The sequence below is a fragment of the Brassica napus genome, chromosome A8, assembly GCF_020379485.1.
Source record: "Brassica napus cultivar Da-Ae chromosome A8, Da-Ae, whole genome shotgun sequence".
Taxonomy (NCBI): domain Eukaryota; kingdom Viridiplantae; phylum Streptophyta; class Magnoliopsida; order Brassicales; family Brassicaceae; genus Brassica; species Brassica napus.
The window spans coordinates 21,747,500-21,768,167 of NC_063441.1; the positions used below are offsets into that span (position 1 = coordinate 21,747,500).

The 20,668-nt window shown below is 38.6% G+C and overlaps 4 protein-coding genes across 5 annotated transcripts; 1 reads left to right on the forward strand and 3 right to left on the reverse strand.

Moving 5' to 3' along the window:
• Positions 1-4,013: 4,013 nt before the first annotated feature.
• Positions 4,014-7,374, reverse strand: LOC106360300 (probable disease resistance RPP8-like protein 2). The gene is given in 5 exon segments (XM_013799891.3): positions 4,014-5,483; positions 5,572-5,638; positions 5,640-5,722; positions 6,115-6,987; positions 7,117-7,374. Coding segments are annotated over 4 exon segments (2,478 nt in total). The 5' UTR covers positions 6,983-6,987; positions 7,117-7,374; the 3' UTR covers positions 4,014-4,023.
• A 529-nt stretch (positions 7,375-7,903) lies between these two features.
• On the reverse strand, positions 7,904-14,635 carry LOC106362411 (dynamin-2A-like). Its single transcript, XM_048738273.1, has 22 exons — positions 14,221-14,635; positions 14,057-14,107; positions 13,862-13,982; positions 13,682-13,774; positions 13,304-13,365; positions 13,082-13,199; positions 12,676-13,015; positions 12,296-12,443; positions 11,905-12,006; positions 11,704-11,823; positions 11,361-11,444; positions 11,150-11,277; positions 10,492-10,576; positions 10,236-10,374; positions 9,957-10,033; positions 9,802-9,858; positions 9,500-9,644; positions 9,271-9,410; positions 8,806-8,919; positions 8,665-8,732; positions 8,410-8,582; positions 7,904-8,325 (listed from the first exon to the last, which is right to left on the reverse strand). The coding sequence occupies exons 1-22, from the start codon at positions 14,359-14,361 to the stop codon at positions 8,084-8,086; spliced, it is 2,748 nt and encodes a 915-aa protein (XP_048594230.1). The 5' UTR covers positions 14,362-14,635; the 3' UTR covers positions 7,904-8,083.
• Positions 14,636-15,429: 794 nt separating this feature from the next.
• On the forward strand, positions 15,430-17,804 carry LOC106362410 (glycosyltransferase BC10). Of its 2 annotated transcripts, XM_022690415.2 has the most exons (3): positions 15,430-16,122; positions 16,857-16,883; positions 16,967-17,804. In XM_022690415.2, the coding sequence occupies exons 1-3, from the start codon at positions 15,550-15,552 to the stop codon at positions 17,606-17,608; spliced, it is 1,242 nt and encodes a 413-aa protein (XP_022546136.1). In that variant the 5' UTR covers positions 15,430-15,549; the 3' UTR covers positions 17,609-17,804. The 2 variants fall into 2 exon arrangements, with proteins under 2 accessions (XP_022546136.1, XP_022546137.1); XM_022690416.2 differs by lacking the exon at positions 16,857-16,883 and having other exon boundaries at positions 15,432-16,122.
• On the reverse strand, positions 17,549-20,647 carry LOC106362408 (pentatricopeptide repeat-containing protein At1g10270-like). The gene has a single exon (XM_048738274.1). The coding sequence runs from the start codon at positions 20,490-20,492 to the stop codon at positions 18,066-18,068; it is 2,427 nt and encodes an 808-aa protein (XP_048594231.1). The 5' UTR covers positions 20,493-20,647; the 3' UTR covers positions 17,549-18,065.
• Between the last annotated feature and the right edge of the window lie 21 nt (positions 20,648-20,668).

Consider the following 20,668-nt stretch of genomic DNA (forward strand, 5'->3'; position numbering starts at 1 on the left):
ATGCATGTTTTATCAACTAATTATAAATTTTAAAACAATTTAATTGTATTTATTAGATTTTTAATTGGCTTAAAATTATGAAACGAATAATCATAAAAATATACAAATTTAATATATTTTATTAAAATGTGTGAAATTTTTTAAAATATGTAACATTTTGAAATGAAGAGAGTATCAGATTTTTTTTGAGACTGTAATTGATTTGAGAATCCCAATTAAATGACGCCTACATGTATAGAAGTGAATCCCAATTAAATGACACCTACAGATGTCAATTTTGCCAACAAAATAATTTCTTTGACTCGCTAATATGGAAAAATAGTTAATTGTAAAAAACTTCCAAAGACCAAAAGTTATATATAAATATGTTACTTCTCTTTAGTATCCCAGAAAATTAAGATCTTGTATCAATAGATTCATTCGATAAGTTACTATGGGTACTACAAAAACTTTGATGACTTGCTTACTCGCAGTAATATTAGCAGCTTCGCTGTCTAATCAGAACGTTTTGGTCTCAGGTAGGTCTACAATAGCTAACTATGTAGAAATTGCAGTACCATCCTTAAGTGTATATGGCATGGATTCAATCATTCAAAAGTTTTGTTAGTATTATGATATTATCGTGTGGACATGTTATACTGTTTTTAGCGATATGTTATATAATATAACGATGTATTAGGAACATATATGTTATATCCGTACACAAAGTTATATGTTATACCGTTATACTGTTTTTTTTAATATGTTATATCTGATATATCCGTTTTGTGTAGGTGTAGAGATCCAAAAGTTCTCGTATGCCACTGCATAACTTTGTGTACGGATACATACGCATGGTATGAATGTCAACATGACTGTTCCATTTTTGGCTATAAAGGTCTTGGGGAGTGTGCTTCTCCTTCTCCTAAAGAGCCTAAGCGATGTTGTTGTCAACCTTGATTCATATCATTATTTAAAAAAAAAAAGGGAAAACTATTTTTTTAGAGCAAAAAAATGGTAACTATGTCCCTTTAGACTAATCTATATTTTATGTCATATTTTCTTATAACACTTTTTAATATTTTTTAAAATAATTTTAATAAATAATTTTACAAATAATTTTTTTTTAGAAAAATAGTAACATTTGTTAAAATACCTATATGAATTTAATGATATTTTTTCCAGTTATAAAAAGGTTAAAATTATAAATTTCAGATTATGTTCTAAAAAAAGTAGAAATGCCATTCTACGAAGTAGAAAACGAAATCTACTTTTTTCATTGAATCTACAATGTTTAGAATACATGATCTACGTAAATAGGAGTATTCTAAAAATATTTAGAATACACATTCCGCGCTTAACCTACCATTCTAAAATTCTTAGAAATCAAAATCTACACATTAATCTAATTCTAAAACATGTAGAAACCGACTTCTATAGATTTACTATAAATCTAAAACATGTAGAAATCAAATTCTAAACATTACTATAATTCTAAAAAACTGTAGAAACTGATTTCTACAGATTAGCTGTATTCTACGGATAAGAAATCAGTTCCTAAAAATATAGAAACAAAATATTTGGGAATATTCACTTTTATATTTTTTTTAAAAAATCGATTTAAAAAAAAAACTACAAAAAAACCTTGGCAAATAATCGTCCAAATCAGAGTGAAATTGAGTGAGTTAGGGTTAATGAACTTGGGTGAGACTTTGATTTTCTCCCCCTTTGTTCGTGAATGGGAAATTATGGGTTTCATCCCAGAGAAATCGACTTTAAAGAGTTGAAATCATGCTTGGTCGGTTCAAATCAAGTGGGAATCAATCCGGATATAATCATAGAAAACTAAAAAAATCGATTTGGGATACTTTCCTGGGCACGGGATCGATCGGTCCATACTTACAGATCGGTCGATCTGTGTAAATCGACCTTCGCCGATCGAGTGAAATGGACCAGGTCGATCAGTATATACTTCGCCTTTTTTTTTGTTCTGCATAATGATCGGGATCGATCGATCCACTTGACCTTGTAAAGTGAGATCGATCGATCCCCCTTGTCGAACTCAATATATATCTTTTTAAAAAAATTACAATTTTAAGGGCATTACTGTCATTTTGGAAAAAATTAGTCTAATAGGACATAAAGTAGTATAGATTAGTCTAAAGGAACATAGTTACCATTTTTTTGCTCTAAAAAACAGTTTTCCCAAAAAAAAATTAATGACTAGCTACCGTTGCATTTATTTTCTTTAAGCTATTAGACTTATTTTGTATCTCGTGTTTATTTATATTAAATGCGATAAAATAAAGCAAAAACAAACCAAACCAAAGATTGCAAGTCTTACAACATACAAACAGGTAAATGATCTAAACCAATAAAAACAAAAGGAAACCAAGATACATAAAAATATGGTTCAACATAAGATTTGCTCCGGTCCCCCGTAATAGAAAAATGTATTGTTGAGCTTCTTGGCACGGTAGTCAGGGCTAGTTGCTGCTAATGCGAGGTCTTCAACTGGCTCAAAGTTCTTTTCGGAAAGCGCTATCTGGAGATTGCTCATGTAAGCGGCTTTTCCAATTCCGCAAGAAAGACAACCGGACCCCATCTGCGTTGATGTGTTCCGACCGAGGGAATGTCCGTTCACAATCTCGCCACCCCATTCCACTTTTTCTGCAAAGTCGGTCTGGAGGGTGAAGAGAAGTGCCGGCCAGTAGCCAACTGGTTCTAGACTACCATGGCCCATGATGATACCCAGCCACCAACTTCCGAGTTTTTGATCCTATATTTATGTTGTTTATTAGTTACAAAATTATGTATTAGTAATTTGTAAAGTATATTCTAACCTTCCATATTCTAATGGTTAGCTCTACTTGGGTGCCTCCGGATATCGATGTCTGAGTAATAGCACCTCCTACCAGGATTTTCTTGCTGGTTTGTACAAAACCACCGCATCTGAGATTATAACATCCCGTCTGGTTGTACGTATCCGCCTATAATGTATACACGTAAACGTATTAATAAAAAATGTAAGAAATTATATACGAATTAAAAATTTTGAGAGACACGTACTATTATGTTTTTAAATTATGATGATATACGGATTGAACATGTAACATACAGTAACTACTATATGCACACGTACTACTAGATCTGATTTGGGTGCCTCCAAACACAAATGTATGAGTAATATTAGTGACTGCCATAATCGCCATCATACCTGATTATATGTATCCGTTTATAATATATACACATAATAAAATAATTAGTAAAAAAAATTTATTTTATTTTAGAGAATATTAACATAAAAGTAAGAAAAAGAATAACTATAAAAGATTTTTTAAGCACTAACAAAGGAAAAATAAAGAAAACATATTTACGAAAGTGTGACTAAAATTACAACAAAGTGTCTAATAAACTGAAAGAACAAAAAATAGTTCATATGCTTGAACTTGAGTTGTAGGAGTACTATTAAGCCTCTTAAGCTGAAATATAACTTTGATATATATTTACATTTGCACAGAAATATGTTAATTAGTCTGTGGAATAATTTCTTATAGTTTTGTGAAATATCATATGACTAATAAGCTTGTTATTAAATGTAAATCTAAACAATAATTCTACATAAATATAATGTCATGGTGTAATAATCTCACAAAAACCTAATTTATAATGAAAAATAGCATCATGACATCATTTCCTATAGTTATTTCATTCGGTCTTTTAAAATAGCATATGACTAATAATCTTGTTATTAAATGTAAATTTAAACAATAAGTCTACATAAATGTCATGGTGTAATAATCACACAAAAACATAATTTAAAATGTAAAATAGCATAATAACACCACTTCTTATATTTTTGTCACTAGTTTTGTGGAATGGCATATGAATAATATCTTGTCATTCAATATAAATGTAAACAGTAACTCTACATATATTTCCTGGTGTAAAATCGCATAAAACGTAATTTAAAATGTAAAATAGTATAATATTATGACATCATATCTTATATTTTTGTCATTAGATTTGTGAAATTGGATATAACTAATAACTTTTCATTAATTGAAAATGTAAACAATAATTCAACATGAATGTCATGGTGTAATAATCACACAAAACCGACTTCAAGTGAAGCAGCTTTTCAAGAATCGGTGTTGGATCCTCCTCCATGCGGCAACCTATGAGCCATATGTGTGCAAGGTGTGGAGGGAACCGATACTGATCAAGAAACCTTGGCATGTGCATTGACAATGTTAAGTCCTTTAGATGAATAAAATCAAGAACGATGTCACCTCCTCCATGATTATCAGCCGCACGTGTTTTCTGGCGATCATGTACACTAAGCGTCTCTAGATTTCTCAGTTTATGAAGAGATGAGGACAGGGTCTGGAAAGTACACCCGCCGGTGAATCTTACACTGAGAGCTCTGAGCTTGGTCATGCGGAGGAGGTCTGTCACAGAACTGTGTTTGGTTGAGAAGTTGGTCAAGGACTCTAGGTTCACTAGACCACCTAGCTCCAGCTTGGTTTTGTCATGCATTGAACGTGGTAAGAGAAGGTACCTAAGCTCTTGCGTCTCTTTCAAAACGTTTGGGACGTGGACAAGGTGTAACATATCAGCAACGCTTAGGTTCAAACATAGCAGAAGCTTTAGATTCCGCAGAGAAGACGGGAGGTGAGATACATTAGCCTCGTATAAGCTCAAGAATCTCAAGTGGACGATCTCTCCGATGCTGGGAGGTAACTTCCCTCCTTTGAACTGTACGTAAGAAAGATCTAAAACCCTGAGCAATGGTAAGTTTCCAAAACATGGAAGCTTCCAACAGTTATCTTCTGCTCCAAAAACCAAAACAGACCTGGCTTTAAGGTTGTTTTTATGTCCTAACATGTCAAGTGCATCTCCACTATGTACAACGAGTCTGCGAGATCTACAAGGAGACTCAGCATTGATGGTGAAGGTGGAAGTAGGGACTTTGACGAGTTGAAGAAAGCTCTCTTCTTTGGCTTTAAATAAACATACTTCTCTCATCATGTCATGCATTTGACAACGTTCCATTCTCGAACTCAAACAGCTCTCTTCAACAATAACCATGTTTCTCCTTGCTAACTCTTCTAAGTAGCCTTCTCCACTATCTTGAATGGTTGATGATCCATCGTACAACGAGGTGATGATTCCTTCTGCAGCCCAGTAATTGAACAGTGTCTTCACTTCTATCTTGTAGTCTTCAGGGAAATGGGCAAGGTAAAGGAAGCAATGTTTTAACTTCATAGGCAAATCTTCATAGCTCAGAGACAATACTCTAAAAACCGAACTGGGATTGTTGTAGTTTAAGCCAGATTTTCCAACAATCTGAGCTCCGATATTGTCATGAACTCTTTTCCACTCAGCAACCGTATGTTTCTTAGCTAATAACCCTCCTAGCACTTTAATGGCTAGTGGTAGTCCTCCACAGTATGTGATCATTTCCTTTCCCATAACTTCCTTTTCTTCATCAAGCCTTAATCCTGCACAACATCACAAAGGTAATAATACTTTTCAAGATGTGAGCTCCAAAAGAAAATTCACAAGATTATTGGTCATGATTTTGTATACCATTTTGGGCTCTCCAAGGGAACAGTATCCTCTCACATAGCTCCCAACTTTCTTCTGGAGTAATTAAGGGTTCTTGGTTTAAAGGCAAAACTTGTTGGATCTGCATGTAATCCAATGCCCTCATTGCGAGAAGTAAGTAGCATCCTCCAACCTGCAAAATACTTACTAGAGCTTCATGATGAGAATGAAAAAAAATTAACCAAACATTATCAATCTTAACCGAAATTCTGTATCGAACTAACCAAAATTCAAACCGAAATAACAGAACAAACCAAAATAACTGAAATTATTCGAATTTTATTCAATTTAAACCAAAAATTTAACCGAACTAACCATAAAACCAAAAACTTCGGTAAACCTTTTTTAAACAAAACTAACCAAAAACTGAATCGAACCAATTTTTTTCGGTTCACTTCAGTGAGATTTCAACCAACCCGAACTAACCGAATTCCAAACTAACCGACCCAAAGAAACCGAACCCGCAGTCCTATTGAAGCTACACAAAGAAAATGCTTAATATATGTACGTACAATTAGAGCACACCTCTCTTCTGTGGAAACACTGGTTTGATTCGGTCCCAGTCTTCTTCTTTCCATACATCATCCAGTACAACCAAATATCTACCGGTTTCCAACAATCCAAAGACTTCACCCTGGAGTGTATGTTCGTCCATCTTCATTATATCCTCATCATGCGGCCTAAGATCTTGCAAGATCCTCAGCCAAACATACTTCCGAGTAAACTGCTGCGAAACACAGACCCATGCGAACCCATCAAAACCACGCCTGACAGTGTCGTGATGAAAGACTTGCCTGGCGAGTGTGGTTTTACCAATACCGCCCATCCCTGATATAGAAACCACTTGAACGCTATCATTACCAACCAAATGGGAAACCAGCTCTTCAACACTCTGCTCAACCCCGACAAGATCGTTTTCAGAGCTCTTAGAAAACGTTTGTCTGATCTCCCTTTCTCTGTCTTGCAATGGCAGTGAAGGACCACCATTGATAATCTGCTGTAATCCAAAACTCTGCATCCCCTCAATCTCCTCGGAGATCCTCTTAGTTATGGCTTCGATATCTAATGCGAATTTGCGGCGATCCACTAAGAAGCAAGCAAGTCTTTTCACACGCTTCTTGATCGCTTTCTCTTTTCCTCCAAACTCTTTGAGAAGAAAGGATTCGATTATGTCCTCAGCGTCATAGACAATGTCCTTGACGTTTTCCAAGAAGTTTCTCACCCTTTCGCTCTCATGTTTCTTGGCGTATGCGTCTTTCAACAAGGACTGTAACCTTCCAAGCTGACGCTTTAGTCCAGCAACTTGCTCGTCTGTTCCAGTCAATCTTTCGGACTCTCGACTCAGGAGCTCCCATAGCTTCTCAACTCCAAACGACACAACTGCCTCAGCCATATTACCTGTAATAAGACTTGACTGAACGATTCAGGCCCGTTGTTTATACAATAACAAAGGAAACAGATTCAAATTTGTGAAGCAAGATCTCGTAATAACTCAAAGAAAGCAACCAGAAATATCACAAGATTTACCTTGTCTGAATGAGCTCTTTGCCACCGGGTCTGAGAGAAAAGAGATGAATCTCTTTTTAAAAAGTCTAAGTCAGAGTCAAAGTCAACTTTATCAAGCTACAAATCCTTGGCCGAGGGTTCTCCACGATAATGAAAACAGTAGCCCTTATGCTTGCCACCTGTAATTCTCCATTGATCAAATAAAAGATACTTTATAGCAAATCTACCGGACCATGCTATAGATAATAGAACTTATGCAAAACCTTTGGCTCTCTTGAGAAAAACCACAGATCAAGTTTTGTCTGTGACAAAAAAAATGGTTTTTAACTGGTTTGATCATTTTGTTTTTGGGTGAGAGGAGATAAAATAATCATGTTTTTTTCTTGAACTTCGTTTCTTTGCATGGTATTCATTACTATTGAATTGTGACATCACACAAAAACGTAATACAATATAAAATGTAATTAGCATAAAAGGTGTGTCGATCAGTTTCTTGACGCGTGAGATGACAGGATGATGTTGGTATTCATAAGTTATATATTGTGGTTGTTGTTGAGGAGCTACATTTCAACATTGCCGATCTGTGAATGAGAACTCTACCGTCCGTACTATCACCAAAGAAAAGAGGTTTCTTATTTTAAAAGGCACTCTTTGATTTGATTTTGATATTTGTTTTTGGGTGAGGAGATCAAATATTCATGTTTTTTTTCTTAAACTTCATCTCTTTACGTAGTATTCATTAGAATCATTACTATTGAATTTGCAAGTGTAAATCATTTTTTTAGTTAATTCTAAATAATTCTTGATATATCTCGATCCATATTTTTTAATAAAGAAAAAATTGATAAGATTTTTACAAATGCTATATCCAATAACCTTGGAATTGTAAGAATTTTTATAAATACCATTATCCAATTTTAGATATAAAACAAAAATTCTATGAAACCCTCAGTCTCCCGGTTTTTCTTTTCTTTCAGGTTCTAAACTTCTAATACCGGTAAGATGAACCACTCTGTGGTGGTGCTGGTGGCAGCCGATTCGGGGTGCTGCGGCGGTTGCTACCAGAGCTTGACGATGATGCATCTCCGTTCTGAGCAGGATCGCTGTAGCGGCGGCTGTGCCCACCTGATCCGTACCTTGACAATGAATCCGACGCTCCATTAGCAGCGGAGTTGAAGGCATTCATCCAGTCATCCCCTGAAGAACCTCCACTGGTTCTTGGGCTACTCTCTGCCGGCCAATGAAAATTAAAGTATCAAACCAAGCCTCTCTATTCATTCAAAGAAAAAAAACGAAAAAGGCGGATGAATGTACCAGTTGCACCATTGTCAAACCAACTTGAAGCAGCAGCAGCTCGGTTGTCATGAATGCTAAGCTGCCTCGTGAGCGTAGAAAGAAGAGAAGATTGTTTCTGGTAACGCTCTCTTCGTCTTTTGACGTTCTGATCCTCTTGAATTAGAGACTCAATCCTCTCATTGCCTATTGCACTAGAGATCAAATACAAGAGAAGGCAGATAAATACACCGCAACCGAAATGAAATTCTCCACAAAAAGGGAACGATATTGAACCTGATGGAACTGTATAGTTGATTCAGCATGTCTTCTTTTGATTTCTCAACTTGACAAAGAACAACAGCCTGTTGAATTGACGTGGCTTAATATTTGTAAAAGATTAAGGGATCTTAGTGTTATAAATTAAGTATAGTCCACCTTTGGAACATTGGCTGCAAGACTGTTAAGGACAGCTTCAACGTAACCCCGCACTTCTTGGGACATCCACCGGAGTTCCTCTTCTGGATCGGCGGGTTTCCTAACCATCTTATCCTGAAATACAAACCAGATAACACCATAAGTAATCAGTATCAGGGATATCGAGCATAAATGCCTAATAAGTAAATCCCAAAAACGTAACTTCTGTCAAGTGTAAAAATGTTGACCCTTATATAGCAAAAAGTTTCAATAAAAGAACAATTCGGCAACCGTTTCCATGCTCACTAAAACATAATTAACTTCTTTTCACTCTTCCAACAATCTTTTAAGTTCGTCAAAAAACATAACTAGCGTAGTGACATCTGGTATAGCATAAGACCAGTGAACATAATTAGCGTAGATTTTAAAGACGGAAAATAAGAAAGATAAATGATTAAGCAAAAAAGGTTGGCCATTATGACTTACAAGTGAGCCATCTGAAAAACTCTGTCTCATGGAAACATTGCCTACTTGGCCTCCTCGAGCCTGGATGACCTTTTGCAACTTATTAATCCATTCGTTTTTATCAACTACACTCTCAGCTTTAAGCACAAGGGCATTGTGAGCTGCAACATAATCGTTTTTGAGGAAAAGCTCATAAGTGCGCATATAAGATAACGAATTTTAAATTTTTGATAATGATTGGTTCACGTACCTTTTAATACAGTCTTATAGGGAACCTTGCATGTTATCTTAAATACAAGACCTGGTCCTTTTGAATCAGGTCCGTTTGCCTTCTTGTCCTTCGAACTCTTTGACTTTTCTACTTCTTCCTCGGGAATTTCTTCAATAGTGCATTCCTGAGTGGGTTAACAAAGTTTATGAAAAAGTAATATTAGAAAACATGGAAGGAAAACAGTTATTTCTAGAGCATCTGCATTGTCTCATCGATAATAACAGTAAAATACAAAATTTGAAGTATGAGTAACACTCTGAATGACAAGGTCAATATGATACCTCCAAAGTGATAGTGCCCCGGAAGTTTCTTTCTTCTTGCTTTTTGGTATAGCCCAGCTAAAAAGGAAATGGTTAAGTCAGTAAGTGATTATAGTGCTTCCTCTTCAACAAATATTTGGTTCAACACCAAAACGATATACATTCTAAACACTAACCTTTCCAGTTTTCTCATTCAGAACAAACCATCGCCTACTCCATCCATTTGTTTTTGCACTTTTCTTCATCAAGTACCCTACATGAAAGAGTAATTCTTTGTCATCGACCATGGAAGTTGGTTCTATCGAGGCTTAAGTGATAAAGACGAAAAAGACACACACAAAAAATCATGCATTTAAGACTACAGAGTAGCTTTGCAGCATCTAAATCATGTATGGAAAACCGAGTAGGGGAAGAATGAAGAGTTTCAGACAGTAGACGTATATTAGGATACCAACCTGCTGTTATCTCTCCCTCAGGTCCAGCAGTTTTCAGACCAGAGACCTCCGGCGTCTCTTTATCTTGCGGACTAGGTTTGTCTTTCATTGATTTCATGCTACCACCAGCTATTGGCCCATCTGGCTGAGGACTAGAAGCCTAATTAACAGGCAGGTATGAGAATTTCTAATTAAGTACTTTCAGGTAAGTTAATTCAAAACCATAAACAGCACTTTCCACTACGTGGATCCAAATTATTTGGGAATGAAAACGCACCCTGCTTAAAAGGGACTGCTCAGCATCTTGTCCCTTTTTCGAAGATCGGCCTTTAAGCTCGTCCTCGCGACGTTGTCTTTCCATTCTGATGAAGTCAATACAGTGCATCGTCAGAAAGACAGAAACATGTTTTAATCATAAACCATGAAACCAACAAGCACGTGAAATCGTAAAGTCCACAATTCTGGCCTTGCTCAACAAACGTAAAGCTACAGAAATATGACTACTTGGATACAAAAGTCCAGCCATAGAGATGATAAAGAAGCATACTGAAATGACCTGAAACATCCCTGCCAGCCAGGCTAACAAGTATATAGAATCTCCCATCATAAAGCATGCTAACTTTACCGTTAAGGTATTATTTCACAGGAAAGAATAACAAAACCATAAAAGATGGAATATATCGATGTCATAGTTGTCCTCAGCAAATACTCATACAGAGGGATACAAAATTACAAGTAGTGAAAGCATCAAAATCCGAAATTCTCTATTCACAAACAAACACGCAAAAAAAAAAAGAATCTACGGTGATTATGAACTCAACAATGCCCGATCCATAATGTTTAAGAGGGCAAATACAATGAGGGATCAATTAAGTATGAGTACACAGCCATTAAGAATACAAAATAAAATTGAAATGAAAGGTAAGACAGTATACCTCCTTTGCACAAGACGGATAAAATGTTGAGGTGGTACAAAAGCGCGTTCCATATCTACTAGTGCAACCACCATTTTCTTGGCTTCATTCTTGAAACCATCAAGTGCTGCACTTGCTATAGCTACAACCTGGTTGATCATTAGTTAGGAAGGAACAGCTATTATCGAAATGATAAAATGTTAATGAATAAAATGCCAGCAAACATTATTACCTCTCGCTTGAAAGGAGGATATCTACCGAGTCCAGGTGTAGCATTTGCAGAGGCTGAAACTATGTCCACAAGAACTCGGTGGACCTATCCAAAAGTTAAGGCCATATAAGCTCAACAGAGAAATAAGACAAAACTGAGATCTGGATGCATGATTTCTAGAGTAGGAAAGAGATATTAAGACTAATATACACTAGATAAGAGCACTAGAACTAGAGAAACCTTACAAAACTCTCAGCAACATTCAGAAGAACTGAAGTGTCAAAGCGAGACAAATACCATAAATTGCTGAAATTCAATACTACTGCATGAACCTAAAAGCAAAATATTAAATAAATAGGCACACCTCATCAACACAAAGACGCGCGGGATCTTTAGCCATCTCAAGAACAATCTTTATCAACGACCTTAACCCTTTCTCTGGAGATATAAGATAAGGTTGATAACCATCCGCTTCCAAAACAACCTGATATATTAAAAGACCATTCTGTTAATTCCAGTTAACATGTCTCGAGCAGAATAATTTAGGAAAGAAGAAGACACACACCCTTTTAACATTGTTCAAGTCAAAATGTCTGTCCAAAGGAAGCTGCTTGATTCGGTTGGGGAAATTTCCTTCAAAACTTGCAACAACTTTCCAACCACTTCCCTGAACAAAAAAAAAAATTGTTAGCGAAAAACGCTCACCCAGTTCCAAAAGGACTTCAGCATGAACGAAAAACATGCAAGTACAAAACATGTAATCCAACCCCTCAGTGAGCTTATACACTACCATAAACCTCAACTATCAGATTCATGAGATTTCACACAATACAATGTGATCTAACTTCCATAAAAATCTGAAATGGCTGATTGCTGATATTTAGACAGTTCCTCATTTTCACGATATTTGGGATTTCCGACTAAAGTTTAGTTTACTTATGAAGAAAAGTACTTACTTCGCCACCAGCCAAATGGAGAAGAAATTTTTCCTCAAACTCACGGCACAGCTCCAAAGCTATAGCCCTTGTACCTTCAGCACTGTCCACTAGTTGTTCTCCAAGCCTCGCTAGCTCATTCTGCACCATTTGAGACTTACCCTGGAGTCTGTACAAAGAATTAGACTAATCAAACAAAAAAAGACGCCTAAATGTAAGAGACAAATCAGACAAGAAAGCAGCTCGGGAAAATAACCATTTTGCCTGTCTTCCACCTAAATGCAGTATCTACATAACTTGGTTATAATAACTAGCGTCACAGATTAATAGGTGAAACAATTGGTCCAACTTCCACTTTATCACATTAATGAAGAAAGAAAATATAGAGAGAGAAGCAATACCCAGACAAGATATTTGGAAGCCTGAGCTTCATTCTGCTTCGTATCTGGCTAGCAAGGGTTTCTACCAAGGCATTTCTGCCAAGCTTACTTTGTGGAGCCCCAGTCAAAGTTTTATTAAGACTTTCACTCTCAGCACGCCATGCGGTTTCTAAGGAGTTCTCACCACTTCCAGACTGTGCTGCTGATGCAATTGAAACGGATTGGCCAATAAGAGCAACCCATGGGATGTCAGTTGTTTTTGGCGGTCCTTGATTTGAGAGAAGAGCCAGAACAGCTGCGAGGGCTTTCGCGTTCCCTTCAGCCTGGTCAATTTTACCAATTATGCCCACTGTCCTAGTGCCTAGTAAAGTAACAGCCATTAGTGAGGATGAAATATAAGAGAATTAAGAAAGCCACATGTACTCACTCTCTGGATCATGCTCCTTCGCAATCTTTAGGGCTCGAGATGATGAAATTTCAGATGCCTGGTTAGCAGGGATTATAACCAGAAGTATGGCATCATTGTGTTGCGCATATTCAGCAATCTTGCAAAGAGATACAAAAAACAAACAAAAGTTTCAATAAGCAGTTAAGGACAAACATGATAGTGAATATATGTAAGCATTTCAGCAGCAAGTCCAAATCTCACCATTGAATCATCCACAATTCTCTGGTCCAGTCCAGGCAGGTCAACTAATTTCAGTGGTGGAGCTGAAATATAAAGCGCAAAAGTAATATGGTCAAAGAAAATTTAACAATAAGACAATGCAGGTCATATGTTACTACTCACGTTCAGAAGAGCACTATTTACTTTAAAGCTCCATTAGATGTATTATATGATACCCACCAACTTACAGCTTTAAGCTCTAAAACAGTGCACTAGATTGTATATGTGATGAGGGTAGCAACTTACTACATCCGACCAGTTCACTAATATCAAAGGCACCCAACTCATTAACTAAGGATGTGCTACTTTAAGAGAAGATAGGCTTGCCACTAATGATTGTGCAATTAAAAAAGGACTTACCCGTGCTGGTACGAATTTTTAAGTAAATCTCATCACGATTCTTCCCCGGGGCTGCTTTGCCAAGTCTATCTTGAAGATTATGTCTCAGAGCAGCTATAACATTCGCATTCAAAACACAAAGCTAATAATTATGAGAAGATGGATCAAATGAATTGCATATGTTCATAGAGGGAGACTTACTAGCTGAAACTTGTTGAGATTTACTGTCGATTTGCAGAATAATCGCCTTGCTGCTCAAAGAACTCTCCCTGCTCAAGTCAACTATTATAGGAGCTCGTGTAGCCCCGTTCTCACCCGTAGGCTGTGTAGCAAACACAATCAACACCAATCATAAGCATAAGAATCTCACAATAGACTCTCAACTGTACTACTTACCAGAATAGCATGCCCAATTAGACTGTTAAGAACCGCAGACTTTCCAGCTCCCTGGTTCAGTATAAAACAATTAAACGATAAATGCTCAGTTCCAGGGAAACTTCTAAAAACCTAATCGAAACTCAGAAGATCGCATCCGAATCGAGGAGATTAAGGGAACTCACCACATTCCCTAGGGCTACAACGTTAAGGAAAGTGGCTGGGCGTCGAGAAGAAGAGGTCTCATCGGGATCTTCGTCGGCGAGGAGAGACGCCGCCTGTTTCATCGAATCCGAGAGCTGAGACAACTCGTCGATCGCTTCCATCACGGAATCGAGATCAGAGTTAAGAGATCTGGATGATGAGGAAGCGAGTCTCACTAGATTAGATCTGAGCAGCAACTGGAACCGACGGTTACAGGCGGCTTAGTTTTCCCCGGCGGTATTGAGCTGAGATATGCTTTTGGTCCGTCTCCGTCAGGGAGAGATGAGCGAAGAAGACGACTAGGTATTATAAGAGAAGGACGGAAGAATCAAAAAGACACGGGACAATTTTCAAATTTTCAAAATATCCAGATCCTTCTAATTTATTTTCATAATCGCAAACTCAAGTGCTCTTTTTTTCTTTACCTCTTTAATTTTCCGCGAAATGTCAATATGTATTAGTGTTTTCTTTGTAACTGAAGATATTAATGTTTTTTAAACAAAATTTATTAAAATGACCGGAAAACAGGGATAAATTTTCGATTACAAACCGACTCAAACAAAATCACCTAAATCAAAAAAAAATCCTATCTAGTAAAAAAATAATATTTTTTGGCTAAAAAAGTGAAGATTCATATTATCACTTTATAATTTTCATCGTTTGTTAGATCCACTTATAATCCTGAAATAATTATTTCTTTTTTTTCAACTCTAACCATAAGATTATGATACAATCAGATTATGAGCACAATACTTCAAAAGAGGCTTTAACCACAACGTAACATGAAGATGAGGACACAAAATATCACCTAGAAACACTCATTTGGTTCTTAAGCTACTATGTCACTCATCATCCAGTCACTTTGACCACACAATTAAACCACTTGGTTACAAAAGACAAGATTCAAAAAATATCAAACCAATTACTTACTTTTAGTATGGCGGTAACTAATCAAAAGGTTAATTCTTATTAATTAGTTACTCAACAAAATCATTATGAAGTGGAAACAAATGTGAAACAAACAAAAAAAAGCTAACAAGTTGACGAGTAGTAAACCACGTAAGAATCAAACATGGGCCCCTGGCCCAATAACATTAAACCCTGTAAATTCTTCCCACTTGGCAAGATCCGCGGAGTTTAAACTCGTTAATGATGTCCACGTGGACCTTAAACTCAATCTCTTTTATATAAAAAGATCAAAATCCACTTTTCACGGCATGGATTCTTCATCTCTACGGAGAATTCAATCACTCTTGATCAGATTCTCTACGATGTCTCCCTGAAACTCTCTCTCTCGAGATCTCGTAACGATGGCGAGAGGAAGAGCGGGTGAGAAAGAGGAACACATAGGGCTACTAAAGCTAGCTCAAACGCTGTCGTTTCTCCTCATATTCATGGCCGGGATCATCATCGGACTCGCCGCGAGCTCCCACATCGATCGCTACTTCAATTCCTTACCTCAGATGCTCTCATCATCCGCAAGCGTACAAACGGTTCCTGATTACTCCAATTGCACAGTCATCCACCGCGATTGCTCAAACGACGACGACGACGTAAAGGCGGCGAAGAAGAAGGACGAGATTCGTGATTGCTGGAGCGTCGACGGGTTTGTTCGGCCGGAGGAGGTGAGACATGGGATGAGTGACGATGAGCTGTTCTGGAGAGCGTCGATGGTTCCGGTGAAGGAGGAGTATCCGTACGATAGGGTTCCGAAGGTTGCGTTTATGTTTCTGACGAGGGGGGCTTTGCCTATGCTTCCGCTTTGGGAGAAGTTTTTTAGAGGGAATGAGAAGTTCTTGTCGGTTTATGTTCACACGCCTCCTGGGTACGACATGAATGTCTCGAGTGATTCTCCGTTTTACAACCGGCAGGTTCCGAGCCAGGTAAAGATTGTGTCTTGATTATGTTCGAACAAGAACAGAACAATGCAAGAACAGAGTATTAGATAGGTAGATGAGATTTGTAGTGTAGTCTTCCTTTTTGGAGCTGGAAACAGAGTATTACCTAAAAGTTTTGTGCTTGGGGTGTTGAAGTAGAGTCATTGTGGATCATGAAGATCTAGTTTTCTAGAGGAACATTTAGATTTTAAGGGCATGAGGGAATCCTAGTTACATTGGTGTGAGATTCCATATTTTGGAGATTATATGAGATCATTGATTGGTGCTTAGGATTTAAACACTCAATTTTTCAAGAACAGAGTATTGCATTAAGGAGATGAGACTTTCATTGTTAGCTACATCTATTTCAAGAACACAGTATTGCATAAGTAGATGAGACTTTCATTGTTAGCTACATCTATTTCAAAGATTGTGTATAGATGAGGACTGGCCACTCTTGCGCATTAGTTTGTGTTGGCTATCTGTGTGTTATGGTGTAGTTACAGAGACTTTTAAAGTTTATGCGTGATTTTGCTATTATATTGTGATGTGGAACGTAGCTGGTTTTTAGTTCATTGATGGGAAAAGATTGATCCATAGGGGTGAGAGTGTAACTCTGTAGTTGTGAACATTCTCAAAAACATTATATGAACTTTTCTTGTTGATTTAAACCTCTTTTTGTTTTACTAATCTCTTTCATTTCCTTTTATATGTTGCAATGACCCTGGTAATTGCACAAGGCTTCTTTTTTCACGAAGCTCGGATTGGTTCGTAAATTTTGTTTTCTTCTTCAACATACTTCCACAAAACTTCTGAGGGATACTTGTTCTATGCTTTGCTTTTTTTTCAGAAAGTTGCATGGGGATCACCACTATTGACAGATGCAGAGAAGCGTCTTCTAGCCAACGCATTGCTCGACTTCTCAAACGAGCGTTTTGTTCTCCTCTCAGAAAGCTGCGTCCCCGTCTACAACTTCACAACCGTCTACTCATACCTAATAAACTCTGCCTACAGTTTTGTGGACTCTTACGACGAGCCAACGCGTTACGGCCGTGGGCGTTACAGCCGCAAGATGCTCCCAGATATCAAGCTACATCACTGGCGCAAAGGGTCTCAGTGGTTTGAAGTAAACCGTAAAATCGCCATCTACATCATCTCTGACTCGAAATACTACTCGTTGTTCAAAAAATTCTGCAGACCAGCTTGTTATCCAGACGAGCATTACATCCCAACGTTACTGAACATGTTTCACGGTTCGGTGAACGCGAATAGAAGTGTGACGTGGGTTGATTGGTCCATAGGAGGTCCGCATCCAGCTACATACGGGGCGGATAATATCACAGAAGGGTTTCTACAGTCAATAAGAAAGAACGATACTGATTGTCTTTACAATGAAGAGCCAACTTCTTTATGCTTCCTTTTTGCTCGGAAGTTTGCTCCTAGTGCCTTGGCTCCTCTTATGAACTTGAGCTCTACAGTCATGGGGTTTTGAGTACACAGCTAACTTTTTCCTCTTAGGATTCTTCTACGAGAGATATACATAGGTTAATGATATCTTCTTTTTCATTTCTTTTTTGTTATTAGTTCCTTTGGTTATGATCTCATGTAAGGGTTGAGCCTTTTGTATGTAAGAGTTTTGCTTCTGCCGACCTGCAGAGCTTAGCTAATCTAGTTATAGATTACCAACATTTATTCTTTTTCATCAACATTTTGGTAAAGATGAAATGATATTAGTTGATCGAGTTTTTACTGAATTAGAACTCCATTACTCTTTCAAAAGACAAATACAACTTAAAGACAACATCAAGGGTTAAAAATAACCTATTATTATGATGATCGTTAATAAATAAATAACTCCGCAAAAATTGCTACCCATAAAGAAAATGGCAAATTACAAAAACTATCAAATGATAAGGAAGATGGGCAGGAGGAATAGCCAAGTTGTCGAACTATTTGCTCCATTCAGCTACCTTTTTTTCTTCTCCATCTTGCCATTCATGGGAGGATCCTGGCTCCTGTTGTTGAGGAAGATGACTATTCTCAGAGTTTGACCATGGTGCTTGATTAGCTACATGTCCTGACGTGGGACTTGGCCACTGCGGCTGCTGATGGTTAGCTGTCTGATTAGACCACTGTTTCTGCTTTCCTGTCCACGCTGACTGCTGGCCAGCTGTCCGATTAGTCCACGGTTTCTGCTGGCCAGTTGTCTGATTAGCCCGTTGTTGTTGATGACCAGTGTTCTGACTAGCCAATGGTTGTTGATGATGGTTAGTGCTCTGATTATCCCACGGTTTCTGCTGGCCATCTGTCTGATTACCCCATGATTGTTGATGAGCAGTGTTGTGATTAGCCCACGGTTGCTGTTGGCCAGTTGCCTGATTAGGCCATGATTGCTGATGACCTGAAGGACTTGACCACCCTGGTTTCTGAGACCAATATTGCTGCTGTTGATATCCTGGTGGCTGACTCGACCATGATGGTGGTTGCTTCCCTGCCGTCTGACTAGACCACGGTTGCTGCTGCTGGTTAACAGAGGTGTTGGACCTAGATGGATTCTGACCATTATTAGCCTTGTAAGTTCCTCCCGCCGTTTGACCTGCAGTTCCATTGGCTCCTAACACTGAGGATACACTAGGTGGAGTCTTACCAGACTGCACAGAGTTTCTAACCGGACGGTTAACCGTATTCAAGGTTATCTCCTCACGACGTCCTGCTTTCTCAAACGTCTCTATGATAAACTCCCTCAGCACATGAGCAAACCCAACACCATACCCAACCATCTGACCAACTACATCCTTGGCTTCCTCAAGTGCACCACCATCACAAAGTCCTCTAACCACCACCTCATAAACCGAAGGATCCGGTTTAGGTTCCTTCTCACCCATCTTAGTCAAAACCTCTGCACATTCCTTAACCTTACCATTCTCAATCAGCTCTCCAAACACCCTCGTACCAAAATCAGCAACCACCCTTAGATTCACATCAACCATCCTATCCAACATCTTCAAAGCATCCTCAACTCTCCCCGCCTTGAGATAAGCATCAATCATAACTCTATGGCTCGCAGCATCAGGAGGCAAGGACTTCCCTACACATTCCGCAAACAACCTCTCAGCTTCTGCTAACATCCCATACTCACAAAACCTCGTCACTATATTACAATAACCAACATTATCCATCACAAACCGCCTCGAATTCTCCTTCCTCCCAACTCTCTTAAAAGCCTCAACCGCTTCCTCAAACTCCCCCATCTCGAAACACTCATTCACCATTATACTAACAGTCTCCGAGTTCACAGACGAAATATTAGGAGGAGTGTGATTATCCAACATCTCATCAAACAAACCCCAAGCTTCACTCTTTTTACCATACTTTAAAAAAACACCCAACAGTACATTCCCTGTATGCGGATACATCCTAAACCTCTTCTCCAACAAATCCCTGTAACACTCCATAGCCTCCTCATCATCACCTTTCTCAAACCAATACTCCATAAACGTCGCGTTAACAATCCCATCGTAAACCGTACACTTACTTTTCAACTCGTCAAAGAACTCATTAGCCTTAATTAAATCACCGAGTTCCAAGTATCCTTTAATTAAATTATTATACACAATCGAGTCAGCAGCTTGGCCTTTACTCAACATCTCTCGTAACAAACTCGCGGCGTCTCCTAACCTTCCGGATGAAACCAAACCTTTCGTCAAATGCCTATAAGTAACCGAAGACGGAGCGAAAGGAGAGTTAGTTAATATGTAACGGTACACTTCGAGAGCTTCCTCCACGTGTCCCTCGTCGCAGTGAGCGTTGATGATCTGATTGTAACTGACCACGTTGGGGACGAGGTTTGACTTCTTGAAGAAGTAATCGAAGAGAGAGATCGATTCGCCGTAGCGCTCGGCTCTGTACATGGCGGCGATGATGGCGTTGCAGGTGAAGACGGTGGGGCGAGTTTTGGAGAAGCGGGCGAGCTTCGACGCGGCGTCGAGGTCGGAGGCTCGGATTAGGGATTGGACTCTGTTGTGGAGGTTGAGGCGCGGGCCGACGAGGGAGGAGGTTGAGTCCGGGAGGCGCGGATCGCGTTTCGGAGGGGGGGATGAGGGATCGCGACGGAGAGCGTGGAGTGGGGGTTCGATTCGGAGGCGGCGTTTGCGGCGGCGGCGCTCGGCTGCGGCTTCTTCGGCTGATGAGAAGGATGTGGTTCGGTGCGGGATCGTTGGGTGGGGAATTGGAGGGGAGTGATTAGTGTCTGGAGGTTCATTTTCGGGGGAAGTTGAGATGTTGTAGAAGCGTTGGTGGATGTGTGAGATCGGAGTAGGGATTCGGATGGTGGTGGCGGCGGAAGAGAGACGGCGGAGGAGGTAACAGAGAGGCATTGGCGGAGGATACAGGTCAGGAGGGTTTTAAACTTTTTAGAGGAGGTAGACGAAAGCCTTAAACCTTTGATTTTGAAATGATTACATTTTTTTTTAACTATTAACAAAAAAAAATGATTAATTTTTGTAAAGACGTCGGAGTTAATTAAACTTAAACGCCGTCGTTTTTATAAAGT